Source organism: Panthera uncia (assembly GCF_023721935.1).
Source record: "Panthera uncia isolate 11264 chromosome B3 unlocalized genomic scaffold, Puncia_PCG_1.0 HiC_scaffold_1, whole genome shotgun sequence".
Lineage (NCBI taxonomy): Eukaryota > Metazoa > Chordata > Mammalia > Carnivora > Felidae > Panthera > Panthera uncia.
Window position 1 is genome coordinate 84182999 of NW_026057582.1, and position 27207 is coordinate 84210205.

The 27207-nt window shown below is 45.2% G+C and overlaps 1 protein-coding gene across 1 annotated transcript in view; it reads right to left on the reverse strand.

Moving 5' to 3' along the window:
* EHD4 (EH domain containing 4) overlaps nucleotides 1-27207 on the reverse strand; it is an 85597-nt gene that overhangs the window by 36560 nt on the left and 21830 nt on the right. Inside the window, exon 3 of the mRNA XM_049613427.1 lies at nucleotides 18085-18182. Within this exon, the coding sequence (XP_049469384.1) occupies nucleotides 18085-18182 (98 nt within the window). The remainder of the gene's footprint in view (nucleotides 1-18084; nucleotides 18183-27207) is intronic.

Genomic DNA, 27207 nt, shown 5'->3' on the forward strand with positions numbered 1-27207 from the left:
AAACAGTTGCAAGCCACTTCTGACCCTCGATACCCTGCCCTGCCCTTTTCCTCCTTTTAAACAATTCCAGTGTTACGTGAGTGTTCTGTGAGCATTTGGACAACAGCCAGTCATGAAGGCCAGTGCCAGCAACTAAGTTATCAGCTAACCTGCTCCTAAAGCCAAACTACCCAGAGATAGTTATTTCTGGGTTTATGTCACAGATAGAAAGACAGATCAAGTCAGTGGGGACCATATTAATCCACACTGGGTTCTTTACTTAAAACATGGCTCAATTATTTTATTAAATAAAAGTACACGTAGCTACCCAACGCTATTTCAAAATGGTCAAATGCCTCCAGAAAGGAAATACCTTGAAAATATTTGTAAATATGCAAAGGTGCTCAACCACACTGATAGTAAGAATGAAAATTAGAATTATAATGAGATACCATTTACCTATTAGATAATGCAAAGATAAAGGGAAGATAAGGGGAGGGGAATCAGTAATGCCCTCAGTTGGGGAGGGTGTGTGGTGTAAACAGGCACTTTTGTATCGTTGGTGGGAATGTGAAGAGGTACATCTTCTAGACGAGGCATTTTGTCACCAGCTAACACAGTAAAAAGACCACAGTTCCTTTTGACTCAGCAATTTCACTACTAGAAGTGCATCTATTTTTTTTTTTCAATTTAAGTATAATCGACATGACATTGAAGTATAATTGACATTATGTTAGTTTCAGGTATACAACATAGTGATTTGACAATTCCATACAGTACTTTTAACCTCTGTGACTTATTTTATTTTTAAAGGTTTATTTATTTTTGAGAGAGAGAGAACATACGTGTATGTACAGAGGAGGGGCAGAGAGAGAGGGACAGAGGATCTGAAGTGGGCTCTTCGCTGACAGCAGAGAGCCCGATGTGGGACTTAGACTCAAGAACCATGAGATCGTGACCTGAGCCGAAGTCAGATGCTCAAAGGACTGAGCCACCCAGGTGCCCAGTTTTTAGAACTGGAAGTGTGTACCTCTTAATTCCCTTTATCAAGTTCACCCATATCCCACCCACCTTCCCTTTGGCAACCAGTTTGTTCTCTGTACTTAAGAGTCTGGGTTTTTTTTGTTTGTTTTGTATCATATAGTTCCATTTGCACCCTACTGTGCAAACTATATATTTGCACTGTGTGCAAAACTATATTCTACAGCACTGTTTGTAACAAACTGCCAATGATCAGAAATGGTCTGGATGCCATCCATCAAGAGGATACCAGCTGTTAATTTGGGCACATCTACACGATGGACAAAAGAAGCAGCTCTAAGGTCCTGACACAGAGCACTCCAAGATTTACTGCTAAGTGGAAAATTCTTGGTGCAGAGCAGCGTGCAGGACTCTCCTGCTCTGGGAGGAACCCCGAGACACTGCTGGCAGAGTTTGCTCTGCAAGAGGAACTGGGGGTGTGGCTGGGACACTCTTCACCATCTAACTTCCTGAAACTTGAATTTTTCATCTCAAATATGTACACACACTTGTGCAACATGGCGCTATACTGAAGAAGACTACAGAAAGGTGAAATGCTGAATGATGGTCTGATTTGCACTTTACTTTGTGATTTGGATTCAAGCAGGAGGTGGTTTTGTGAAAGAGGCTAAAATAATCCTGGCGAAGTGGAGGTTTCTAGAGGAAACTATGCCATGGAGCATGTGAGAAATATCCCCAGATACCAGAAAGAAGATTATGGAGAAAAGAATTGGAAAAGTGACAAGAGCCGGGGCCCTTGGCCACAAAAGGACACCTCGTCCAGGTCACTGTCTTCAGCAGGTTTTCCCAGCTCCCTTCCTGGGCTGCCTTCCCCTGGCATTCTTTCCACAGGCCTATTGTCAAGTTCACATATTTCCTTTATCGTTCCCTCTCCGTTTTTGGTTTCCTGGAAAAGCAAGGTCCTTGCCGGACTGAGTCCCAGTACCTGCCACTATCAGCTCTCCCTGGGAAAATGTCGGAGCATGTGGCCGAGCTAACTTGCACACTCCGTCCATCTATTCTGGGACCGCCTAATTAATTCCATGAAGCGAACAAAGCTAAACCACTGCCGAATGGTTAATAGTTGTTATGTCACTTTATCCTCAAACAGCCCTGGGAGGGAGAATTTGGTCCCTTTATAAAAGCATGAACTGAGGATCCCACAGTCAAGTGGGGGTGCCAGGATTTGAACTCAGGTCAGCCTCCGCCAGGGCCCACAGAGAGCTTGCCTGCATTTCACCACCTCCCTCTCTGCTTCCCTGGAAAACAAAAATGCCCCTATTTTCAGCATGCGTCTACATCCACTGGCTCAACAGGCCTAGCCGCCTAGTGCCAGTGCGTGAGACCTGACTTCCGGCCACACTCTGGGGCCTCTCGCACAATGCACGCTTCATTACTAAAGTCTGTGGAACACTTAGGTATTTACACCAGTTATTCAGACCCTCACAAGATCTAACTCTGTGAAGAAAGTATGTTTCTTCCCATTTTACAGAGGAGAAGACTGAGGCTCACAGAGGTGGAATAACTTGCCCAGGTCACCCAGCTGGTAAGTGGAAGTGCCAAGGGAAGTGGAAAAACATCACAGGCCAGTGTTGCTCCTCACTATGCAGCTCCACCTTCACCTATAATCCTGCATTTTCTTTTTCATTTAAAAATTTTTTTCAAAAATATTTATTTTTGAGAGAGAGAGGGAGAGAGACTGACAGTGTGTGAGCAGAGGAGAGGCAGAGAGAGAGGGAGACACAGAATCCGAGGCAGGGTCCAGGCTCTGAGCACCCCCGATGCAGGGCTCGAACTCACAAACCATGAGATCATGACTTGAGCCAAAGTCAGATGCTTAACTGACTGAGCCACCCAGGTGTCCCTATTCCTTCATTTTCAATCTATCACTCCCACCCTCCAGTCTGGGGGTCTCCTTTGGTGCACAGTGAATGTGGGGAGAGGGCTTTTCCCACACATAACAATCAGGATGGAGGTTACATAACAAGAATGTCCTCACTGGGCACCTGGGTGGCTCAGTCAGTTAACCATCCAACTTCAGCTCAGGTCATGGTCTTGTGGTTCATGAGTTCAAGTCCCCATCAGGCTCTGTGCTAACAGCTCAGAGCCTGGAGCCTGCTTTGGATTCTGTGTCTCTGTCTCTCTCTGCCCCTACCCTGCTCATGCTCTGTCTCTCGAAAGTAAATAAACATTAAAAAATAAAAATAAAAAAAAGAATGTCCTTATTATAGCAGTAACTTTTGAACATCTGAAAATGTAAATGAGAAATCTCTTCTTTATTTTTCTTTAGAGGTTCCTAAAACTCCTAAATTTCAAAGAAGTCTAGAGATGTTGGGGGTGCTCCTACATGGAGTGAAGGCACAGGCAGAGGACAGCAGTGTCAGCCCAGGACTCCCTGTCAGGTGCCCAAGAGGCTAATGCAACAGCAGTCACCGGGTCGCCCAGGGACCACGGTGGGGCGGGCAGTTACTTCCGCTTCCTTTCAAAGCCCTCGCCTGGGAGGATGTTGGTTAGTTACAGAGCCCAGCTGAGTGCTGAGCTGCCCCCACCCCATCCAAGGACCCCACCCCTACCCTATCCTCCATCCTGGCCTCCGAGAGGGCAGCGTTCACACTGAAACACAAATGTGGGGCACAACTCAAGTCCACTTTGGTAGGTTTCCCAACTTTGTAATCATTTCTTATTTCACTTGGCTTGGGGGCGGCAGAGCACACAGGAAAGGGCAGACTCAGCACCACCCCGGATTCCTAAAGTGGGGATCTGTCTGCAGCAGAACTCCTGGACAGGCTGCTTTCCAAGCTCCACTGCACACTCCCCCATGTTGTTTGTGCTGAGGCCAGAAGTAGCCTGTTAACAAGTTCCCTGGAGCCTGAGTATCCCAGCAGGAGGGCTTCATTGCATCATTCGGACTCATCAGCTCCAGGGCAGAAGGGGGATGGAGAGATGGCGCCCTTAGGACGGGTCCCACAGAAGAAGAAATGACCATGACAACCAGGGAAGAGAAAACCAAGCAACCAAACAAACCCAAAGGAGCGGAGTGGCAGACCCAGGGCTGGTTCTGTTACTGCTCAGTACAAGAACTCCTGGACGCTCAGAGCAATAATTCTAGGTAATCAAGAAAAGGTTAAAAAAGTTCATCCCTCAATGGCTTCTGATTTCTTTCAGAATAAAATTCATGTGCTTCCCTCAGGCCAACAGCTCACCCCAGTGGGCACCCCCCTGACCTCAATGCCCACCACTTCCTGGCTACTTAACGAGTCTCTAGCCTTCCCTGGACCTGTCAGGTCTTCCCTACCCTTGGCCTTTGCCTACAATGCCCTTCCTCCAACTCCCTGCCAGGCTAGTCCTTTTACTCTTTAGGTCTTAGCCTGAATGCTACCTCCTCAGAGACACCTCCCCTGACTCCCCATCTAAAGTAGGATCACCCTTGCTGTGGCACTCAGCAATTACTTTCTTCAAGTCTTTGTTTGAGCTTGCATTTGTTTTGTATTTCTGCTCATCCATCGTCCTCCCTGGTGTAGACTGCAGGAAGGTGTGACAGGGTCTATCTTGTTCTATTAAAAGTGCCTGATACCTGACACATAGTATGTGCTTAAGAAATGGACCAGGAGATGGGGTGGCTCAGTCGGTTGAGCATCCGACTTCAGCTCAGGTCATGATCTCATGACTCGTGAGCTGGAGCCTTGCGTCGGGTTCTGTGCAGACAGCTCGGAGCCTGGAGCCCGGTTTGGATTCTGTGTCTCCCTCTCTCTCTGCCACCTCCCCTGATCATGCTCTGTCTCTCTCTCCTTCAAAAATAAACAAATATTAAAAAAAAAAAAAGAAAAAGGAGAAATGGACCAGGAGGAACCCAGCAGAGTTTGGTGCGCGGCAGACATTCAATATAAGGAAACCTCTTTCCCTTTCTACTATCCTTTGAATGAGAATGCAGGGCAGTGTGTACGGGGTCTCCCAAAGACTACCATCAAAAATCGCTGAAGGTAAAAAAACCTAGGAGGTTTGGCGTTTGTAGGGGGAGTGCATCAATGACAAAAACATGCCCCATCTGGTATCCTTCTCCAGTGCTGCCTTCTTGTGTGTGTGTTTGTGTGCTTGTGTGAGAGAGAGACAGAGAGAAATTGAGAGAGATGTTCTCCTGGTTTGTGTCTTTGTCTCCTGTGGTTAAAAGCACACACTCTGGAACGAGGCTGTTTGGTTTGAATCCCACTCAGCCACTTACTAGCTGTTTTGATTATTAGTCACCTTAAAACTAAGTGGCGTAGGGGTTGCCTGGGTGGCTCAGTCAGTTAAGCATCTGACTCTTGGTTTCAGCTCAGGTAGTGATCTCACAGTTTCATGAGTTCAGGCCCTGCATCTGGCTCTGTGCTGGCAGTGCAGAGCCTGGTTGGGATTCTCTCTCTCACTTGTGCTGTCTCTGTCTCTCAAAATAAACTAACTTAAAAAAAACTTAGTGGCTTAAACAACAACTTATTACTTTCTCAGGTCTGAGGGCTGACTGGGCTCAGCTGGGTGGTTCTAGATTGAGGAGTGTCATGAGGTGATAGTCAGATGGTAGTTGGGGCTGGAACCATCTGAAGGCTCACCTGAGCTAGTTGTCCTTGATGGCTTCTTCCCTCACACCTCAGCTAGGCTAGAGGCGGCCTGAGCCTCCTGGCCTCTCCATGTGACTAGTCTGGACTTCCCTCACAGTATGGTGGTTTTGGGGTGGTTAGACTTTTTAGATGTCAGTTGGCTGCACATAGATCCAGCTGGAACTTTCAGGACTTCTGAGTTAGATGTGGGGTCATGAAGCATCACTCTTGCTGAATTCTCCTCAAAGAGTGAGTCCGAAGGCCATCCTAGATTCAAGGGGAGGAGACTACATGAGGGCATGAATATGTGGAGGTACAGTTCACGGTGGTGGGGGTGGTGGGAGGATGAGGCTTCTTTTGAGACAAGCTACCACCCTTCTGGAAAGCCGTTTACCTCTTTGTGCTTCAGTCTTCTCTCCTATGAAATATGATAACAGTTCCTACCTCATAGAGCTTTCGTGAGGAGCAAATGAGTTAATATTATATGGAAAGCAATTTACAATGCACTGTGTAAGTATTAGCTATTATTATTATTACTTAAAGGAGTAAGGAGCAAACCTTTTCTCTGATTAACCTCTGTATCCCAATGTCTATGAAAGGTTTGATGATCATGAGTTGCTCTCTACAGGATAGTAAGATAAGTGACCTTCTCTCCACCAAAAAAAGTTGTTTTTCATTTCAAAGGCCAGGTAGGTTTGAAGTTTTGGTAGAAGCAGTCGTTCCTCGCGATCCAGTGTGCATTTAAAATATTCATAAAAACTAAAAATAGTTACCAGGGCTTGGTAAATGCCATTCTGAGTCACAGTGATGATGGGCTCCCATTAGGGACAGAAGCAGCAACACTTGTGGTGTGGAATTTCCTGTGGCAGCGGCGGAAAAGGAGCCATGAATGCATTTGTCAGCAAACTTCCCCGAAACAAAAAGGAACCAGGATTTCCTGTTGGAGGCCCAAGAAACGAGTGATGTCCAAGACCTCACACACCAACTGGCCTTAGCACTGGCCAGAAAACAGGATCTGCCAACAAATCATCGGTGGTCAGCCCCATTCCCTGGGGATAGACACTTTTTTTTGCTGCCAAATTCAAACAAAGCTCTGAAACAAGTCATTGAGCTCAAGCTCTAAATATAAAAATGGCTTCATGAGGGCATAGGTTCTCTTCTACGGAATTCTTTAACATATCACCCCTTTACCTCACACTCCTCAGTGTTTCGTGCGGCCTTCAGGACAAAACCCAGTCTCCTGTCACACGTGCCCACTCACCACACGCCCATATTCCAGCCACATGCACAACTCATGTTCCACGAAAGGACCTCGGCTCACACATCTTCCCCTGTTCTTGCACACACCCTTTCTGCTGCGTGGGAGAGGGTAACAATAGTAAGGAAGGGCAGCCATGGTTGCCTTTCTCTTGACTATGAACCAGACAGGTGCTGTGGTAAAAGCTTCACTCCATCATCTCATTGTGTCCATACCCTATCTCATAAGGCCCTGAACTTGCTGGCTGATGAACTAACTGACTTACCTGGAAGCTCTGATCAAGAAGTGCTGTCTCATAAGGTTAGATACATATAGATCAATGAAATAGAATTGAGAGAGCAGAAATAAACCATAGGTCTAGCCAACTGATTTGTCCTTTTTTTTTTTTTTTTTTTAAGATAGAGAGAGAGTGAGCACGAGCAGTAGAGGGAGAGAGAGAATCTTAAGTAAGTTCCATGCCCAGTATAGAACATGACGTGGGGTTCAATCTCATGAGATCATGACCTGAGCCTAAATCAAGAGTCAGATGCTTAACTGACTGAGCCACCCAGGTGCCTTACAACCAACTGATTTTCAACGCGGGTGCCATGACAATTCAATGGGGGAAAGTATTGTCTTTTTAACAAACGGTGCTGGGACAACTGGATACACACATGCAAAATAATCAAGGTGGACCCCAACCTCACACCATAAATAAAAATTAACTTAATATGGACCAATGACCTAAATGTAAGTGCTAGCACTATGAATCTCTTAGAAAAAATATAGGATTAAATTTTCATGAGCTTGGGTTAGGCAAAGTGACAAAAATCAAAACAGATAAATTAGCTTTCATTAAAATGAAAAAATTTTGTGCTTCAGATGATACCATAAAGACAGTGAAAAGACAACCCAGGACATGAGACAAAATATTCTCAAATCAATATTTGACTAGTAGAGAGGATACATAAAGAATATTAAAACTCAACAATAAAAAGACAAACAATCCATCAAAAATGAGCAAAGAATCTACATATACATTTCTTCAAAGAAGATCTACAAATGGCTAAAAAAGCACATGAGAAGATGTTCAATATCATTAGCCATCAGAGAAATGCAAATTGAAACCACAATGAAATACCACTTCATACCTACCGGGATGGTTCTAATCAAAACAACAGTGTTGATGAGGATGGAGAGAAACTGGAATGCTTATATTGTGCTGGTGGGAATGTAAAATGATGCAGCCTTTTTGGAAAACTGAGCCATTCCTCAAAACATTGAGTTACCATATGACCCAAAAATTCTGCTCTTAGGTATATACCCGAGAGAATTGAAAATGTATGTTTTCACAAGAACTCGTACATGAATAATCATAGCTGCATTATTCAAAATGGCCAGAAAAGTGGAAACAACCCAAATGTCCATCAATTGATAAATTCATAAAATGTCACAGAGCCATACAAGGAAATGCTATTCGACCATAAAAAAGGAATGAAATACTAATACCCATTACAACATGGATGAACCCTGAACACACTGTGCTAAGTGAAAAAAGCCAGATACAAAGGCTACATATTGTTTGATTCCATTTATATGACATGTCCAGAATAGGCAAATCCATAGAGACAGGAAGTAGATTAGTGGTTGCCAGGGTCTAGGGGGTGGGGGAGAATTGATAGTGATTGCTAATGAGTACAATGAGTTCTTTTTGAGGTGATGGAACCATTCTAAAATTGGTTGTGGGGATGGTTGCACAACTTTTTAAATATATAAAAAAAACTATAAAAATATACATTAAAAACATATATAAGAAATATTTAAAAATATTTAAATATATAAAAAAAACACTACTTGTTAAAAAAAGAGAGAGAAAATGCAAAAGAAAAAAAAAAAACAAAGGAAGAGGGAGAAGAAGTATCCTTTCTCTTAGCAGCTTCACTGACTACCTACCGTCCACTACCCACTGGGGGGGTGGTGGGGTCCCCTACTCATTGAACTTCTTTACCAGAACTCCTGTAACACACAGGATCAGAGTGGTTTCTTTGCAGGTCCATCCACCCCAAATGAGTATGAGTATCTGGGCCAAGGCCTGTGTCTAACTCATTTTGAATCCTGGCATCCAGGACAGTGCTTAGCACCTCGTGTATAATCTGTATAAATGTGTGTTGAATGATATCTCTAGCATGCCCCTAAAGTTACCCATCACTTTTTATACCATCACTTCTTTTAAAATAAAAAAAATATCAAAAAGATCACACACACACACACACACACACACACACACACACACACACACAAACAAAAAAAAAAGTCTCTTATTTTAAAATTTTCTTTCATCAGGGGTGCTTGAGTGGCTCAGTCGGTTAAACATGCAACTCTTGATTTCAACTCAGTTCCTGATCTCACAGTTGGTGAGATTGAGCCCCATGTTGGGCTCCATGCTGACAGCACGGAGCCTGTTTGGGATTCTCTCTCTCTCCCTCTCTCTCTCTCTCTGCCTCTTCCCACTCACACATGCTCTCTATCACTCTCTCCAAATAAATAAATAAACCTTAAAAAAATAAAAAAATTCTCTTTCATCTAATATTTTTTAAACTGGACAATCAATTAAAGTGCTATCTATTCTCTATGGCTAGAGGGACATATGGTTTCAAAATTTAAAAGGTAACCATCAATAAAATAACCAAGGTTTGTGGGGAAAAAGTAGGAACACTTATCTAAAAATAGAATATTCAGTCCCCAAACAGCAAACTCTACATTTCAGATAACTTGACAAAAATTTGTCCTACTCTATGAGACAGAAGACTTCAAGAGGTGAGAAACCAATATAAACCAATATAAAGGCTGATTAAACTCAGCCTTTGAAAACTCCTTGGCCTTGAACAGTAACAACAACAATAATGCAATAATATGATGCAAGTAATAACAGCTAACATGTATTGAGCACTTACTGTGTGCTAGGTGGGGCATCGTTTTCTGCTTTCTATGTATTAACTCAATTACAACAACATGATGCATGAAGTACTGTTACCCTCCTTTTACAGAGAGACTCACAACTTCCCCGAGGCCATGCAAGTGGTGTACATGGCTGAGCTGAACTAGACCCAGGGAGTCCATTTCGATTGTCCATGCTTCCCACTATACTACGTTCAGGACTTCAGTCCCTTGACTGGACCCAGGAAAGTGATTTGTTTGATTCTGGGTTTACAGACTGGTTGATGTAGGCAACAGAAGAGACCTCAGGGAAAAAAATAAAATAAAATAAAATAAAATAAAATAAAATAAAATAAAATAAAATAAAATAAAATAAAATAAAACAAAACATGAATATTCAGGAACTGAAATCCATGTGTAAATATCTGACAGCTGAATATCTATTATATTATATATTCCTTATGTATCAGGTGGGACATATCTGAATAGACAATGTGGTCAGACCAAACTTGTAAAACCTTGCCCCACCCCACTCGGAAGACCGGTTTCCTCTGAGCTTTCAGCCACAGTCAGCTTGGAGAGTAGGGCAGCTCTACCTCAGCCCCTATTGTTGAACTTGGTGTCTCATCTGTTTCCTTCCTGTACCTCATGACTATTTACAATGATTTATTCATTCACCCACCTGCTGATCTTATCAGACCCTCCCATCAGAATTTAAATTCCATAAGGGCAGTGACCATGTCCATTTTTTGTCCTGCTGTTGGTTGAATGGGTAGTAAGTGTATTGAGGTGACAATCTGGTGCATCAGTGACTGGCTGGCTGACCACACTAGGCAGCAGCCACTCCAGGCAGGGGCGTACCTTGTTCACCTTTATGCTCTCAGTTCCTAGCTTGGTTCACGGCACATAAGAGCTTAATACATCTCAGAGGAACTTGTTCCTTAATGAACTGCTGTCAATCTAGTGGGCAGTCTCTATTGGTGTGCCTCAAAGCTTGCTCTTTCTTGAGCCCTCTCTGCCCAACTTCTAGATCCAAGGGTGAAGGTCCAAGGACATGCTGATGAAGCCTGGGAATGCCCTGAAGCTGGGAGGAGCCACAGTGGACAAGGAGAGGACCTAAGAGAGCATGAACTGTGGTTAGACCCAAACCCCAAGAAACAAAACAAAAAAATCAAGAAGCCCTATATCAATCATGGGGTGGGGAGTTGGGGACAGGAATAGCACCTATGAGGGCCACATGTCCAGTGAGGTCATGTCACCACAGTCTCTGGTGTTGCAGAAAAGCTGGGATGCTCCTGAGCTATATCTCATTCTTTTAGGGAAAAGACTCCTTCCTCTTGTGTATGTGTCTGTTGTCCCCCTGGGCCCTGTGGGTCCCTAAGCCTGAGAGAGGAAGTCATTTTTATCAGGCAGCCCTAAATATTCTCTCTCCTTTCTTGGGCCACCTTCAAAATCTGGCTTTTTGTCTTCCAACTTCCAAAGGCCTGTTAAATAGGAGTGTCTGTACGCTCTTGATTACAGTTTGTTTGTACCTTTGCTATTTTTCCTGCACTTTTATTAATTAATTCCAGGTTGGATTTGCACATCCCCTTTCCCTGGGTCTGTCGGTTCTTTTGTGATATTATGTTTTGGGAGCTTTTGCTGAGTTGTCAGACCCTTGAAACTGCTTATTCACATATCCTGTCATATGTCTTCAGATGCCTTTTTTAATCTTGAGGGCCTTCCTTTATGTTGCTAAAATCAAGAGGACTTAAGGGTGTCTGTATGTAAATACTAAAACATCAATCAATGATTTTTGAAGCTAATGTGATTGTTCTGTTATTTGAAGCACAGTTCGATTCCTTCTGTTGAATGTACTACCATAATTTATTGTTTACTAGCAGGACACTTTCTGCCTTTTTATTTTTTCCTATCTACTCAGTTGTATTTGTTGACTTATAAAGAGAAAGGCTTATACAGTGAAGGACTTAGACATCAGAAGAAGATACTCTCAGATTTTTCATTGACAGGGTGCTGTTCCTGGAGGAACAGATAGATTTGTTGGAAAATTAAGACCAAGAGTTTTTTCTTTAAGAGTTATTTAGAATTTTTAAAAAATTCATTCATTCATTCATTCATTCATTTTTGAGAGAGAGAGAGAGAGGCAGAAAGAGAGAGCAGGGGAGGGGCAGAGAGAAAGGGACAGAGAAAATCCCAATCAGGCTCCACACTGTCAGCACAGAACCCGATTCGGGGCTCAAACTCATGGACCATGAGATTATGACCTAAGCTGAAACCAAGAGTCAACGCTTAACCGACTGAGCCACCCTAGGGTCCTCCAGGCACCCCTAGAGTCATGTAAATTGTTAAAAGAGGACAATTGTGTTACTTTTGTTTACCAAAGTGAAGTCTGTTGAAGGCATCACAAAACCTCATGCTTTCAGGAAATCACAGGAGTAATTATTCACTGCCAAAACAGAGCCTCCACATGCTTACATGCTAAATAGATGGGCACGTACACCAGGTGCTCCATTAGGTTTCTTTCACAGTGTTCTCCTTGTCAGACCGGGACATTATGATGAGAACCAGAACCCAGAGGTTTGTACCAGGAGTTGGGAACACACTTGTGTTCATGCCACGTCTAGAAATAAGTCCTAGATGATGTTTAGGTTCAGCATGAATAAACAGTATTTTGCAAAGTAAACAGGCCAGGAGCCAGAATAATAAGAGAGTAGGAATGAAAATAAGGATGTGTGGGTAAGTGTGCTCTCTTTTCTCATCACATAAAGTCAAAAACCTGGATGTTGTCATGAGGGGCAAAAGATGTTTCCTAAAAGTGACCCGACTCACATTTTACTCATACCTTTCAAGCAAATAATTTAGAAAATCTTGAGAATTGAAACATTCTTTTATTGACTACAAGAATCAGGAAAAGCTTGTAGGACTTTTAGGTAGCTATTACTTGATTAGCATAAAATTATTATAAATATATCAGAACATTTTTATCCATGCATGATGGATATTCTTTATGTCAGCCAAGAAAGCTACAGTTTAGTCACGGAACTCAATCCTTTGTTCCTAAAGATTTTCTGCTAACTATAATTAAAGCAAGGAACATCTGAAGGATAATGGGTTTCCATATGGAGTATACTAAACATTGTTTCAAAATCAATTATCCTGGTGGGTTTTATTTATAGAGCTTCCAAACAGATTTAGGTAACACTCCCCCCAAATGTTGACTGTGCATTCTTGTTTTACTGTGAAAACCCAGCAGGGAGGCAAGGGGTCCAGTGATCTGATTTCTAGGGCCGGTGTTAAGATTCTGATGAGGACAAGGATGGGCTGAGGCACATTCTAGTTGGTAAAGGTCACCTCTTCCTCCCTTCCTTCCTTCCTTCCTTCCTCTTTCTCTTTCCCTCCCTTCCTTCCTTTTCTTCCTTCCTCTCTTCCTCCCTTCTTTCCTTCCTTCCTTCCTTCCTTCCTTCTGTCTTCCCTTCCTCCCTCCGTCTTCCTTTCTCTCTTTCTTTCAATCTTCATTGCCTATTTCGCCCATCCCCCCATTTGGGAACCAATGGTTTGTTCTCTATAATTAAGAATCTATTTTTTGGTTTCTCTCTCTCTCTCTCTTTTTTCTTTTACTCATTTGTTTCTTAAATTCCACATATAAGATATGGTATTTGTCTTTCTCTGACTTATTTCATTTAGCATTATCCTCTCTAGCTCTATCCATGTTGCTGTAAATGGCAAAATTTCATGCTTTTTTATGGCTGAATAATATTCCATGGTATATATACACACCACATCTTCTTTACCCATTCATCTATTGATGGACACTTGGGCCGCTTCCATAGTCTAGCTATTGTAGATAATGCTGCAATAAACATAGGGATGCATGTGTCACTTTGAATTGGTGTTTTTGTGTTTTTTGGGTAAATACCCAGTAATGTGATTACTGGATTGTAGGGTAGTTCTATTTTTAATTTTTTGAGGAATCTCCAAATTGTTTTCCACAGCGGGTATGCCAGTTTGCCTTCCCACCAATAGTGCACGATGGTTCCTTTTTCCCCACATCCTCGCCAACACTTGTTGTTTGGTAAAAGTTACTTCTGACATAAGAGTGGATCTGCCATGTTTTGCCTCAAACCTGAGACCACAAGATATGAACTGTCATGTAGAAATGTCGAGTGTTTCTTCCCGTCACCTACGACTTTGGCTTAGAGAGGAGCCATGAATGAACACTATGTCCTCCTTCTGATCACAATTCTCCCTCTACTCAGCACCAGATACAAGGGAACCAGAGTTATGTCAGGAGACAGGAATAAGCCAGGAAGAATGGAGCTGTGGGTGAGGTGAGATTATATTACTGAACCCTGTGTTGAGAGTCCCCATTTTTGCTATCACCACTAACACATCAGGATTCCTTCCTGGAGCTGCACCCTCACTGACCATCTGGCCCCTAGAGCTCTGGACGCCTGGGCAACACCGTGGGGGTTCCTGGAGGATGCCAATGATGATGTGGGGCCAGCTTGTCAGTTCTAGTCCTGCCTTCCCATTCGACTCCCAGCAAGGTAGCACAATGCTTCACCACTCCATCTGCCCTCGGCCTTTTCCTATGCTGATGGGGAGATCTCTGGGTGTGGTACAGTCAGCACGTCTTCCTGGGGGTGCTCAGCAGTCACCGGCCCCTCACCACCTCCCCCGTAGCCGCACCGCCTACCCAGAGTGCTCTCACTCTCAGCCAGGGCTGCAGAGCCCTGCAGCTCGAGGGTGGACCCACAACATCTTCAGCTTTTGGCGACTGCCTGAAGCACCCATCCTCTGAGCCTATTCTCCAGAAGTAGCACCCTGTCAACAATGTTTACTGTTCACTCCCCAGATGTCAAGCTCAGTCACCCATCTGCCTAGCAGCTGGGGAAAGAGTTCTCGTGATCGTTGGAAGGCTCTGCTTTCCCAGGGGAGTGAGGGCACGTGCGGTTTACTTGGCCAGGGCCGAGCTTCTGTCAGTGTGTGAGTATGAGCAGGTTTAACGTAGACAGCAAATCCCCCAGGATTAGCCTGGTGCAGACATACAGCTCAGCACACGGTGGCTGTTCTCGCACTGCTATTACGGATATGCACCTAAAGAGACTTTTTTTTTTTTCTTTTTAATTTCAGAGAGAGAAAGAGTGCGTGTGAGTGAGGGAGAGGAGTGGAGGGAGAGAAAGAGAATCCCAAGCAGGCTCCATGCTTAGCACAGAGCCTGATGCAGGGCTCGATCACGACCTGACCTGAAATCAAGAGTCAGAGGGTTAGATGACTGAGCCCCTAAAGTGGGACCTGCTTGTTGAGGGTTAATTCATCAACTGCACCAAGGGACAAGGAGAAGGCACAGCAGCTGCTACCTTTCCTCTTTTACAGACAAAACACCCGTAAGGAAGTCAAAGCCCCGCTAATAAAGTCAATAGCAGATGTTCCAAATGTCCTGCGGGGTCACAATTTGTATCTGCCACTTCATCCAATGTTGACATAAGCGACCAGTGAAGGTGGTGGTGTGATTTATGAAGCTGGACGGATGGAAGCAGGAGGAGTCTGAATCAGAATGTAGCACTGTCTGCAAAAGTGTCAGCTAAAGCAGCTCTAAAGCAGTATAGACTCTTTGGAGTTAATGTGCTAAAACTGTCTCCAGCCACCAACTGTCCCAAACACAGTCTGGTACTCAAGCTTGGGAACTTGAGCCACAGTGCAGAACGCTGTCATTGTTTGCAGCTCTCGGTCCTTCCCCACCAGCTGCTGTATCTGTCAGGGTGGCAGGGTCCGCCTGAACACTGCCCGCTTGGAACCGTATGTGCTATTTCTGTGCACAGGATGTGAGGAAGTACTGGGCCAGGATATGAATCAGATTCCTATAAAGTGTTAAAAAGAACTGGTCTTCAAAGCATCCTGAAAGCATCACCCCACGCTACACTACTATAAAGAATCTGTAGTCTGAAAGACACTTGTAATTGCTCAGCAAAGAAGAAACCCAAAAGAATGTGGGTGATTAGAATTGGCCAAGTGGTAGATGCAGTAAAACATGGATGGCTCAGAAAAGCTGCGGGACACGGGTTTGCTTTATTTTCGTTTTAAAACAAAACATTTTATCTGCAGAGCAACTTTTATGGTGCCAAAGGAGTGGTCCTAAACTGGCTCTTAAAAAAAAAAAATCTATTGGCATTGAGGCATAAAGGTACAAAAATGATGTCTATCTGTGGCAGTATTTATAACAGTGAAAGATTATTAGCCATCACAAGATCCACAAATTGGTTAAATACACCATGTTATGTCCCTTTGATGGACACGAAACAGCTGTTAAGAGGAATAAAGTAATTTGGACATACTGGCATGGAATGATGTTTGTGAAAGACCATTACGGCAAAAAATCAAGTGGTAGAAAATGTGCTTGGAAATCGCATTTCTGTTAAAAATAATATGTTCGTATATGCACAGGAAAAAGTCTCTAAGGAGCTGGAGAACACCAGTAACAATGGTCAATTGTGACAGATTTTGTATGTCCCTATTCATTGCTTGAATCCTTTATAACAAACATTACCTTTATGACAGAAAATATAACTAACAGACATTTATGAGAAAAGAATAGTATTATGCTGGGTTTTTCTATAAGCAAGGTACTTGGAGGCCTCAGGGAGGCCTAATTGCCCACGGAGTCCCTGACCGAATGGGTGAAGGCCCAGCAAAGCGGTCCCGAGCTCTCTGAGAGTCCGTGGAAGCTGCAAAGTCAGCATTCCTGAAATGCCATGAGAAAGGAGGGCTTGCAGACCTTGGGAGCCTTTCTTTACCCATCTTGGAACCTTGCTTTCTAGCTCCTGGGAGTGTCCCCGCAGCCTACGTAGCTGTACTTCTGCTTCATTAGGGCGGGGGGAGTCCACTGCCTAGCCAGAACCCCAGGCCATGACCCCAGACAGGTCACCGCTCAACCCTGGCACTTCTAAACACAGTTTTACTGACTTGCTATTCAAGGAGTTGTGAAGAGTTATCAGGGACAAGTGGAAGCAGCAATTTATCTGCTCTGTCTTTTCCCTCCTAGCAAAGCTTTGAAGGACTAGACTTTGTTTCAAGGGCCAGGGGCACCTGACCTGCCTCTGTGACTGCGGGAATCCAACCTAGCACCCTCCCAGCCAGGCATCTCCTCACTGTGAGCAAGCTATGTCCTCGGGGCCGCCCCTGATGGCCCCTTCTCCAGGAGGGCGGGGGAGAGAGCAGGCCCATTCTATTTAACCACAGTGCACAGGGCTAGACAAGGTTAGGGCTCAGCCTTGTTTTCAGATGGCTGAAGAAGCCCAAATTCACCATCCTTCACAAGCATTTTCTACTCTCTGTTCATCTCTGAACACCTTCTAGTCTCTCCTTCCCCACTGCAGGCCTCCCTTAGGTAGTTCCTACTTACCCTCCAGGTCTTGGCTCAAATGTTGCTTCCATGGGGCATCTTTCCCAACACCCCAAGGCCAGGCCAGGTCCCCTTCCACCCTCGACACAAGGCCCTCATCTCAGAGCACTTATCCCAGTTCTCTCTCTCTCTCTTTTTTTTTTAAGTTTATTTATTTATTTTGAGATAGAGAGAGCACAAGCAGAGGAGGGGCAAAGAGAGAGGGGGACAAAGGATCTGAAGCGGGATCTACACTAACAGCAGTGAGCCGGGTGCGGGGCTCGAACTCACGAACTGAGAGATCATGACCTGAGCTGAAGTCAGACACTTAACTGACTGAGCCACCCTGGCACCCCTCAGGTCTCATTTTCTGTTTCCCTATGACGACTCGATTTACATCTGTCTTCCTCATTAGAACATTAGCTCCTTGAGGGCAGAAACTAACCGTACCTGTTTTTGCTGCATCCCCAGCACGCAGCATAGTGTCTGGCTCCACAGATACCAATAAGGGCTGACTCATCACAAGGGTGCCACAGAGGCCACGGGCCATGTGCCAACAGGGAAGGGAGGACGAACAGGGGAAGGGCTTCTCTCCCTGGCCGTGACTACCTACCTCCTTTATTCCCATGTCTAAGGGAATGGTTAGTAGTGATATGCATGTCCCCTCTGAGAAGATTTACACGAGGTAGGCACTAGTGGCAAATGGCAGTGTTTAAAGGAACGAAGAGATTACCAGAAAGTTTTTCAGTTGAAATGAGAACCTTTGATGCCATGCATCCTGGTGGCTTCTCAGAGCCCTACAGCTCTGGACACCTGAGCTTCCCAGGGCTGCTGGAGGCATCCTGGTTGAGGGGGTGGGGTGGGGTGGACAGAATCTGACAGAAACAGAAACCCTCCCCTGGCATGATAGCAAGCCTCAGCAGCAGCAGAGGAGGGTTGGGACAGGGGTGGGCACTGACCTCGGCTGATGCGCTGCTTCTCCCCAGACAGGATGCCGGGACTGTCGATGATGCTGATGCTCTTCAGGACCTGATTGGGCAGCTGGGAGCACATGAATCTGGAAGAAAGTGATCAAAGGTGGGATCAGGAACTACATATCTCTGAGCTCTGAAGAGTTTCTTGGCCTCTCAAGGTTACCGACATGGTCTGTACAGCGGGAACTTGCAGGGCATTGACAGCACCTCCACTGGGGCCATGGGGACGGGATGCCGGACCCTTGGGCAGGTGTGGGAAGGTGCCTTGGTACCTGCTGCCACCAGCCACCAGATCCTTAACTGTTAATTTTGATTTGAGCTGATATTTGCTGAACACTTGATGTTTACAAACATCGTCTCATTTGTTCCTCACAGGAACCCCTTGAGGAAGAAATTCCTGCTAACATCATAGAAGGTAAGTAACTTACTCAGCATCACTCAGGGCTGGAACTTAAGCCTAGGTTAGCTTGACCCAAGCCCGTCAGCATCGCCTGCCCCTTCTCCAGGCTTCTCCTTGGCCAAACATCCCGGGCTTCTCCTCCCCGGGGAATCTCATGACTCCTCCAGGGTCACTGCCCACTGTCCAAGCTCCCTGCCCGGCTGTTGCCCACTCCCTACTGGGACAGTGGAAGTACCAGTGGCCTGGGGGCTCAACATCCAGGCCGGTGCCCATATGGCTTCAGGCCCAGCACAGGGCAAGCACCTGTGGGTAATACCTCAAATCCTCCAGGTGCTTTGGAAACCAAGGGATACCCTAAGAGTGGACAGAGTGGCAGGGGCGGGGAAGAGTCCTGGCCAAGCGTCTCAAGCCTCTTTCCTTGGCCCTCACTTGCCTGTCACCGTCTCTTCCTTCTCATCCCGATCCTCCTGCTGTCAGCTGCCCTGGTTTCGGCCTCACGGAAGCAGAGGGGAGTGGAAGAAAAATATGGCCTGTGGGTCAGCAGACTGGGTGCAGGCTCAGCTCAGCCTCTGTCAGAAATTTGCTGTGGGATCCTGGACAAGGGCTTCCCAGCTCTGGGCCTGTGTCCTTATGTATAAATGGAGACACTTGGACAGGGACTGGTGAGGTCCTTTTTAGCTGTAATCCTGAGTAACTCTAGAGTAGCGGAAGGAAACACTTTGATACTTTTTCACCCAGGCAGCAGGGCTCAAGGTGGCTCTCTGGTAGGCACTGTGTCTGTTCTCAGGCAGACACTGCAGAGAGAGTGCCTCCCCTTTTCCTGTATTGTAAATGGCTAACTTCTGCATCTGTGTGGGCAGAAAGCTGGAAAACCCTCTGTGAAAGCTCAATTCTTCCATTCAGGGGAACTGGTGGGATCACTCAGAAAGTAAATATGCTGGGAATGCAGGACAGGGATGCCATGCTGGCCTTCACAGTGCACACGGGGCCGGCACAGCCCCACGGGCAGGGTGGGGGCGCAGCCGCATGGCGAGAGGTGGGCAGTCCTGAGCAAGAGGTACAATTACTGACATTTCAAATCAGCTTGTTTTGAAGGTGCTCAGGACAAGTTTCCTACACATTCTTTCCTACCTTTTCAAGTCAGCCCAGGAAAATGTAGGAAAAGATACTATCATCATTTTGCAGCTGGAAAAGTTGAAGCACAAAGGAGTTATGACATCTTGAGGTCATATCGTTAATGCATGGCTGGCTGGAGACCACAGACTAATATTTCTGATGTCAGCTGAGTAGAACTGAATCCATAAAGTTAAAAAGCTCACAACGTTAAAAATAAAGGGCCAAGTTAATTTAAGAAAAGCCCCTCATTTCTGATTTTCTCCTGCCCATCGTGCATCCTCCAGACCTGTAAGTAAACCCCGCTGCCCAACACTGGGAGAGCAGATCCATGAAAATAAAGTACACAGAGATAACGAAGCATTCGTTCTTTGTAAGTTCACAAAGAAAAAAAAAGAAAACCACCGCATGTAATGCTCTAGAATCGAGGTAGGAACAGAGTTCTGAGCACATCCGCAGTAGACCGCGTTTCTTGTCAGTACCGATTCAGTCTCTTACCACAGTCCCATCCTTTTTATTAGATGGCTTGAGGTATTTGACAGTGCCGAAGAATCGCACATATGCGAAACTATTTTACGTAAAGTATTCCTGTGAGAGGCTGACCTTTCTCCAAAACCACAAGCTCACACTCAATATCAATTTTTCCAAAACACAAAACCCCTAGATTCTAGTGTGAAGTTAACAGAGGGATTCAAAATTTATAAACTGTCCACTCCCTCTCTGCAAAGTGACAAACTTTCGACAACTCCCCTGCCTCCTGACTCAACAGCAGAGACAAAATCTGTGAGCCACAAACCAAGATGCGGTCAGATGTGGTGACATTACCACACAATAAACAAGACAGCAGGCTGAGTGGCCCACAGGGGTAATTGCAGAAAAAGGGAGGAGGGGGAAGAGAAGGGAGGAAGGAGAGGGGCAGGGGAGAGGGGGGAGAAGATGGGGGGGTGGGGAAGAGGAGCAGGGAGCTCTCCAGGAGCATCCTGAGAGGGCATGGTTGGGTTATGCGTGTAAAAGCAGACTACACTCCATGAAAGAAAGCAAGGAAGCCTCGTGGGGGAGGGGGAAGGACTGGGGTGATGGTGGTGGGGGTGGGGGGCAGGGGTGGGGAGGTAGGGGGGGGCACAGAGCAGAAGTCAGCTTTCAGACCCCCATGTGGGGGCAGGCCTCATACACTGGGGTTGGAACCACACATATTTTCTTAAATAATTATATTGTAACCAGAAAAAACCCTAATGGAACACTAACTTTTAAGCTTTAAGAAAGCAAGGTAAAAAAAAGGTTATTTACTGGGTGTCTTCTTGTCAGCCCTTGGTCAGGCCTTTCTTGCTTATGTTTGTGTGCTGAAATGTTCCCAATCACAGATTTGCTATCCCAAGATGGATTTCCTACCCTTGCCAGAGTGACTAACATAAATGTACCTGTGTCTTGCTTTCTACATTTCACACAAAATACGCAGACATGTGCTGGCTAAGCCCAGGAGCCTCACAGAAGCCATTACGGAGTGTTTCCTCATTCAGGGCTGACCTGATGCATCTTGTTCTGATAAGAGGAGGGGAGGATGAGCCCAAACCCTGTGCTTGACCCGCATTCCCTGCCACTCCCACACCCCAAAGGCTCAGGGGTAGCAGAAAGGGGGCTGGATAAAGGAATAGTCTGGGCTATAAGGTCTTGCTGCCCAGTAAAACAAGGAAGTGAGAGGATCAGTGATTTTTAAGTTGCCTCTAAATGCTAGCATTCCAATTCGATGATCAATATTTAAAAAGAACCAGGCAGTGCCCTAATGCTGCTTTTGGTTTCCAAGCAATATAGTGATATCTAGCAGTTACAGTAGTAATAAAATGGCACAAACATTTACTGCCCACTCACTATGTATCAGGCAATGCTCTAGATACTTTCTGTAGACATTAACTCACTTAATCCTTGCCACAACCTGAGAGGTAGGGGCTGTGCACTGCCATTTACGCAGGAGGAGACTGGGGCACATGCCAAGTCACATGGCTGTAAGGGATGGAACTGGTATCTAACCCACTAGTTTGGACTCAGGCCCAGGTTTTCGACTACTAGGCTGCTACCAGCATTTCGTGCATTTGAGCCACTGCTCTGTGCCTTATCATAGAGGGCGACATTCCAAAACAAGGGAGTGACGTGCTGTAGCCCTGGAACTCCCCACCCGAGGCTCCCTTGTGACTTGCTCTGGGCCCACTGCTGGAGGGCCTGGAAGCAGAAGCCCTTGCTTACTCACGTTGTAAGCTCTAGGTGTCTGAGCAATTCTACCAGCCCCAGAGCTCCCAGGTTGTCATCAGGTTCAAATAAATGGATGCTGACAATGGAGAGAGTATCGTGCAGTTTCAAAGCATCTTCTTCAACCACAGCTCACTCACTGATTAGAGTAAGGCATAGTAAACAGCACACCAGACACAAAAAGACTTTGACAACCAACCCATGATAATTGCTACATTAAAATATCATAGTTCTTGTTACATGGTCCTATCACAAAAGCTGATCTAACCTTCCACTGCCCAGGAAGAATTTCACATCCAGACTATAAAAAGCCCACAGTTACCTCTTAGATTGAATCTTACAGAATTACCACTGTTACAGAATTACTTACATCTTTTACAAGTAAAAGATGGTGGAATATTGGCAATTTCATGTGGTCCAACCTAAGGATGATACTTTTCTAAACCAAGCCTCTCTTTCCTGACTCCCAGAGCAGGGAAGTCCAGGGAGAAAGACTGGTTTTCTGGAATGTCAGGGCCAGGACCGTGCAGGCAGCTGCCAATGAAGAACTACGGTTAATGACCTGGCAGCTACCACAAATCTTGAGGTTAAAGATTAATGGGAAGTGCTTCAGGGGGATTATTATGGATAAGTATGCCATAAAACAAAGAAGTAAACAAACAAAGCCAGTTAATCATTCAGATTTAAAAAAAAAAAACAAATTTGCTGGTGATTCTTGGCAAAAGTCTATTTTCCTTAATCTCTGAGGCTAAATTAGCTGACAGAGCCAGCTTGTATCTGGACTGATGCTGTATACTTGAACTACATCTGTTAAAAAAAACTCCCAATGGGACTGACTATGTAACATTCATATATTTAAAAAACAAAACAAAACAAAACAAAAACCTCCACTGCTAAAGTCTCATTTAATTACAGAGAGGCAAAAAATACAATATAAGTCCAAAATTACACATAAGTATTCTATTATTGCTAAATCATCATGCAAATGTGAGATAGTGGGGTTTTTGTTTTTATCACCACCATCATCAGGACTGGCTAAATGGACGGGTGCACAGAAGTACCCTTCAGATTCCTTTAGCTCAAAATCCCTAGGGCCACTGATAAAAGTTACTTTTCAAAAGGAAACAGAGGCAATGAGGAAGTAAATGAGATTAAGAATTTCTTCTGTGGATGACTACAATTATTTTTTTAAGTTTATTTATTTTGAGAAAGAGAGAGCATGAGCAGGGAAAGAGCAGAGAGAGAGACAGAGAGAGACAGAGAGACTCCGAAGCAGGCTCTGTGCTATCAGCACAGAGCCCTATGTGGGGCTTGATCTGGGATCATGACCTGAGCCGAAACCAACAATTGGACACTTAAACTACTGAGCCACCCAGGCGGCCTGTGGATGATTACAATTTAAAATTAACACTAAACTAGATCCTAAACGAAAAACAATGTCTGCGGCTATCTGGACTAAAAAAAACAAAACAAAACAAAACAAAAAAACCAACAAAACAAAAAAAACCCCAAACCACCCTGTTTAGAAAAGTAGATTAAGGGAAAAACATAACATCCGATTCAAAAGCAGACTGGTTGGGGGGAAATGTCAGATGCCAAATGTGACACTTCTAGAACTGACCAAAATACCCTGGAGCCTCCCAGGACTCGTGCCCTCGGGTGGGGCTGGTTGTCCATCTGCTCCTGTGTGAGCTGGAACTGCCTCCTGATAACAGGCTGTGGAGCCATTCCCACGGAGCAGCTCCACGACAGGCCTGACTGTGGAATCCCTCTCGAAAGTAAGGTAGCATGGTGGAGTTTCAGAATGTTGCATTGAAGTTGTTTTCAGGGGCGCCTTGGGTGGCTCAGTCGGTTGAACGTCCGACTTGGGCTCAGGTCATGATCTCACAGTTCGTGAGTTCGAGCCCCACATCGGGCTCTGTGCTGACAGCTTGGAGCCTGGAGCCTGCTTCGGATACTGTGTCTCCCCTTCTCTCTGCCCCTCCCCTGCTCACGCTCTGTCTCTTTTTTTTTAAAGTTGTTTCCATAGAACTCTTGTTGTTCTAGACTCAACTCCTTTTACTGTTTGAGTATGGAATTTCTATAATTTGAAGCTGCCTTCTGGGAATTTGTCTTCTTTTCTCAAAAGTGTACATAGCCCCTCTGTTGCTTTCTTAGAAACCAGCCTTACATGTTGAAATGCAGGCTGCACTGGCTTGCTTAATGCTTTGAGGCTGGTGTCACCTTGTGAAGTACTAACTAACCTCTTTTAAAGATGCCCTTGGGGGCATATCTTCAAGCCATGCCCCGTAGTGAGAGGGCCAGGGTAATGAGACCTATCCCATGGGTGATGGTAGTTGCTTGGTGGGTCTAGGGAAAAAATTCTCCCCTGTGGACAACCAATTCCCATTCCTACTAAGTACAGTTATTTTGACCTCGTTCCCAGAAAGTATGCTGTGTAAAAAGAAGTTTGCCTGCCTTTACAGCTAGCCTTGCTGGTGTTCCCATAGGGATGCTGTAATTACATACATACATTTGAGTGTCCTGTGCTAATTGATTTAAAAAAATGTTTATTTAGTTTGAGGGAGGGAGGGGGAGGAAGAGAGAGAGAGAGAGAGAGAGAGAGAGAGAGAGAGAGAGAGAATCCCAAGCAGGCTCTGTGCTACCAGCACAGAGCCCAGTGTGGGGCTCAATCTCATAAACCCAGAGATCATGACCTGAGTCGAAACCAAGAGTTGGAGGCTTAACAGATTGAGCCACCCAGGTGCCCCAAATTGATTTTTTCTTACATAAGCCTGGGGGAAACAACAGCACTGTTGTGTGGCTATGTCTTAGTCATACTGTTTACTCTTAAGTGCGATGAGGTACATCCCTTACACGTGAGCCTCACATATGCCTGGCCACCAGCATGGCTAGAACAGAAACTTCTTTGCCAGGGCTTCATGAGGTGGAGGGTGGTAGGAGGGAAGAGGAAACTGAATTCTAATCTTGCCTCTGCCTTTTCTTGGGTAAGTCATTTTACTTCTTTGCTTTCAGTTTTCTCATTTGTAAAACAGCCACGGTAGCACTGTTTTATTAACGCAGGAAAAGTAGTGTATACGAAATCATTTATCTCTAATTTGGGACATAGTCATCACCTTTATCATTATGGTTAATGGGTTATATTAGGGACAGCCTTAAAAGTTAGGGAGCAGCAGGCAGTGATTCTCAGTCCAAATGTCATTCCATTCGGCCGTTCGGTGGTCACTAGTTGGGACTCTGGGCCATATGGCCTGAGCTCCAATCCCAGCACTGCCGCATATCAGCTGAGTGACCCTGTGGAAGTTAGATGAACTTCTATGCATCAATTCTCCCTGTCTACATTGGGGATAACAGCAGCATGCATGTCACAGAGTTATGGTGACGATTTACAGCTAATATGCAAGTAAAGTACCATATCTGATACCCAGTAAATGCCATATATTATTTGATAGTAGTTTTCTATGTATTCTCAATTTAATTAACACTTGATTATATAAGGCATGGATTATTTTCAGCAAGTTTTAAATCTCAGATAATGGACCTTGCCATTCAAAATTTTCTTTTTTTAAAAAAAAAGTTTATTTATTTTGAGAGAGAGAGAGCACAAGTTGGCTGGGGGCAAGAGAAAGGGAGAGAGAGAATCCCAAGCAGGCTCCACACTGTCAGCACAGAGCCTGATGTGGGGCTTGATCTCATGAACCATGAGATCATGACCTGAGCCAAAATCAAAAGTCAGACCCTTAAATGACTGAACCATCCAGGCATCCCCCCAAATTTTCTTAAATGCTTCTTTTCCATACTCAGATATCTGCTGTAGGTTTAGGACTTGAAAAAAGATAAATTTGTTGGGAAAGTAAATCATCTGCCAAAAGAAAACAAGCCAACAGCCATTCTTCCAGGGTTTTCCTTTGTGAACATGGACTCCATAAAATAGTAATTTGAAAAAAGTGGCAGCTTATTTCTTTTTTAGGCCTTCGTTGGGCAAAAAGAGAGTAAGACTAAAGGCAGTGGGAATGAAACCACAGGATCCCAGGCGATCTTCCATGGAGAAGGACCTTGTGCCCTGCACTTTCCAGGCCTCTGGAAGCATCTGGGGCCAGTCTTGAGACAGGAGGCCTGGCTGTAGCCTGCTCTCTGACCAGGATGCCCCAGGAGGCCCTGAGTGGGGAGCTTCTTGCCCCACCTCCCCTCAATTGTCTCAGGAGACCCTCTGGTGTTCTCCCACCTGGGTTCTAACCCCTACTTCTCCCCCAGGAGAGGCTCTGGTGGCAACGAAGGCTGTTCTGGAGATGAGGAGGAAGTCCCTCCCAGAGCATCCTGCAGGTGGAAAAAATCATCTGGACAGTATTCTGTAAACCACTGTCAGCAGTAAGATGGAATTTCTCTGTGAGCCCATCTACATCATCTGTGCATTTCTATTTATCCCACTGCCATGCTCCCTGGCTGCCATTTGGATGCCTCCTTTAATTTGTGATAAGAGCATAAGAAAGCCAGTAGAGCCCAGTTTTTCCCAGAGGCACCTGGGCTGCCCCTGGCAGAGCCACCTGGGCTCTTTGTGCCTGGGCACAAATTTATCCCCTAGTCCTTGTGAATGGTGCCTTCTGGAGCTGGGTGATGGGTGCCTCAGCCTCTGGGAGGATAGCAGTTGGCTGGCAGCCTTTATTCTTATTTTCTAAACCATCTAAAAAGAAGTATAGTTCAGGACTTTTGTCTGTCAGCTCTTCCTAAAGGGGTTGAGATGACCCCTCCCTGGCTTGGCACCCCCACAAGCCCACTCCCCCAGAGTAACCAGTCTAAGGCAGGAGATTCATAAAAGAGGGGAAGGGAGAGGTGAGGGGTATGGCAGGAGAGAAGAAAGGGAAAAGGTTTAAAAAAAAAAAAAGGTAGGAGTGACAAAGAGAAGGAAGGAGAGGGAGAGAAGAGCAGGTCATGTCCAAGAGCGCACAGCTACTTCCAGGACACCTGCTTGCCTCCACATCCCTCTGTATCACTGGGAGCTCTGGAGAAGGATACAGGGTGGTATAAATAAAGCTCATCTCCAGTTAAGACAGAATCTGAGGTGTCCCATGACTTCACATCTGTAATATCATGAGCAAGTAACAAAATGAACTTTTCATGTGGTTTTGCCTCTATTTCCCCTGCCCTTGCCTTAATGAGTAAGGAAGCAGCTCAGAGTGAGGGAGTGAGAAGCCTAAGGGGCAGCCAGGCAGGCAAGGTGACCTGTCCTGGAATAATCAACAGGCTGAATGTGGGGGTCAGGCGAAACCCAGGGGTCATCTGGGTTAGGTTCTCTGTGCAGGACGCCCCAGCACACCATGCCTGAGAGGTGGCCATGCAGCAAGCGCTTAACACTG